The sequence below is a fragment of the Engraulis encrasicolus genome, chromosome 1 (assembly GCF_034702125.1).
Source record: "Engraulis encrasicolus isolate BLACKSEA-1 chromosome 1, IST_EnEncr_1.0, whole genome shotgun sequence".
NCBI lineage: Eukaryota > Metazoa > Chordata > Actinopteri > Clupeiformes > Engraulidae > Engraulis > Engraulis encrasicolus.
This window is the reverse complement of record NC_085857.1, coordinates 11,178,031-11,180,530: the sequence shown is the minus strand read 5'-3', so window position 1 is coordinate 11,180,530 and position 2,500 is coordinate 11,178,031. Positions and strand designations below refer to the sequence as shown.

Here is a 2,500-nt window from a genome sequence, read left to right as displayed (position 1 = left end):
GTTTCCGAGTGATATAAAAAGTGTATATCGTGATATAAAAGTGTATATCGTGACCTTTCTCCTATATCGTTTATATCGTGATAGTAATTATATCAATTTTATACAATTGAATATCTTTGAATTAGATTTCATGTTATCACAATACACACTATTAGTTAATGTAACTGTAAAAATAAGAATAAAAAGACCCATTTTAAGGAAAGGTTGTTTTGCGACATGAACAAATAAAGAGCAATTAAAGAGAATAACTGAAAACGTATGTGATTGTGCTATATTGTGATATAGTATATCCTTATCGTGATATAAAGTAATCCATATCGTGATGTTTTTTTTTCCATATCGCCCAGCCCTACCTTCACAACATGAAACATTTGAAGTCGGCGCATAAAACACATGTCCATTCTCAGTGCCCGACATCATGAGATGGAAATACTGCCACAACGCTGCATGCTCCCATGTAGCAGTGTCACCTTGCCCACCTGGAGAGGAGAATGCGCTTCCGTGTGTGTGTGTGTGTGTGTGTGTGTGTGTGTGTGTGTGTGTGTGTGTGTGTGTGTGTGTGTGTGTGTGTGTGTGTGTGTGTGTGTGTGTGTGTGTGTGTGTGTGTGTGTGTGTGTGTGTGTGTGTGTGAGAGAGAGAGAGAGAGAGAGAGAGAGAGAGAGAGAGAGAGAGAGAGAGAGTCCTTAATGTGGTGGTTTGTGTTTCTACCTATATAAGAAACCTCTTCATTAAATCCTGTATAGTGTGCTGTCCACTCCTGCAGTATAGTGTGCTGTCCACTCCTGCTGTGCTGCTGGCTGCTAGCATCTGAGTCAAGAGGGGCTACTTCATGAATGCAAATCAGTCAGAGGCCTGTCTCAGTAACCTCAACTCAGAGTCATAGTGAATTGCAAATAGAGTGGAATAATACGCTCTCTCTCTCTCTCTCTCTCTCTCTCTCTCTCTCTCTCTCTCTCTCTCTCTCTCTCCTCTCTCTCTCTCTCTCTCTCTCTCTCTCTCTCACACACACACACACACACACACACACACACACACACACACACACACACACACACACACACACACACTACAATAGTATATTATTGTGGCCTTGATAACTCTCAGCTGTATCGAAGATGAATAGCACATTATTTATTCACGCTCCGATTTATTCATGGGCGACAGATCCAAATGTCCAAACTCTTCAGTTTTTACAAGTGCCATTATTAATTCATGTTTCTGTCAGAAATTGAAGGTTTAGATGTGTGAATGGAGAGCAGATGGTCTGGTGAGTGGTGAAGAAATAGCCAGTAGCTGTGTGTGTGTGTGTGTGTGTGTGTGTGTGTGTGTGTGTGTGTGTGTGTGTGTGTGTGTGTGTGTGTGTGTGTGTGTGTGTGTGTGTGTGTGTGTGTGTATGTGTATGTGTGTGTGTGCCTGGAGAAATGGAGACACAGAGTCAAACCGACACTGAGACTGTGTGTGTGTGTGTCCCTGTGTGTTCTTAAAAGGTCAGGTCAAGAGCCAGATTTTTTGCGTTGCTCAGAAGATGTGGTACGATTTATAATAATCTACTGGCATGGAAAAAGAAATTTTATTTCGCTCCATGCCCCCCACATACTGTACTAAGGGCATGCGTGTCCACGTGGACCCAGGTTCGAGTCCTGGCAGGGTCACTACCCAGGCATTCCCCAGCTCTCTGTCCCCATTCACTTCCTATAGCTCTTCACTGTCTCTGTCAGAAATAAAGTCCCAAAAATGTCCCTTAAAAATATCTTTAAAACAAAGAAAAAAACAATGTCAAAAACTCATTTCAGAAAATAAATTGACAGTAGAAACACCATCCCTAAATTACAATTTAGGAATAAATAGAGCACTGTACTTCCGTACTGTATTAATTAATTAAATAACTGAGTACAAAAATACTGACGTCTTTACCATATGTGCCGCGCTCTGAACCCCAGCACTACATGTCGGCTTGAGCGAAACGGAGAAAATCGCGTACAAAGATCTATTTTTAGTTTTAGGCGATTTTCTTTTTTTTGCAGAATGTTGGTGTTTAGGTCACAAAGAAGCTGTTCAGTGCAGCAGAAATTCACATTGGTTTGTTTAAAGGCAAACATTTTGGCACTTAAATAAATCTTCAGATGTTTTATATGGGCGTGGCCTACTTACTTCCTACTTTGAGGAACAGAGGAGAGGCGGGTTTATCAACAAGCAAGCATGACTTGTGTTTTCATCACTGAGAATGGACAAAGCAAAACGGATTGTTTATTATGCACATTAGTGACAAAGAAATCATGTTCATAACTGATGTCATGAAATGGCATTCTGCTGTTGTCGTGACAATGGGTAACAAAATGTAATCTTATTAATAAGTAGATTCCATATCTGAGGACAGTATTGTAATGTTCTTATTCTAATGAGGTGAGTTTCCTGTTGGTGTCTTTTCTAGATATTCGACATCTCCTGGGATCCCTTCCTCCCACACAGACTGGTGAGCTGTGGAGTCAAACACATCAAA

At 40.8% G+C, this 2,500-nt stretch overlaps 1 protein-coding gene across 1 annotated transcript in view; it reads left to right on the top strand.

Annotated features, from left to right (window-relative positions):
- LOC134447512 (echinoderm microtubule-associated protein-like 6) overlaps positions 1-2,500 on the top strand; it is a 190,025-nt gene that overhangs the window by 56,551 nt on the left and 130,974 nt on the right. Inside the window, exon 4 of the mRNA XM_063197047.1 lies at positions 2,432-2,500. Coding sequence (XP_063053117.1) covers positions 2,432-2,500 — 69 coding nt within the window. The remainder of the gene's footprint in view (positions 1-2,431) is intronic.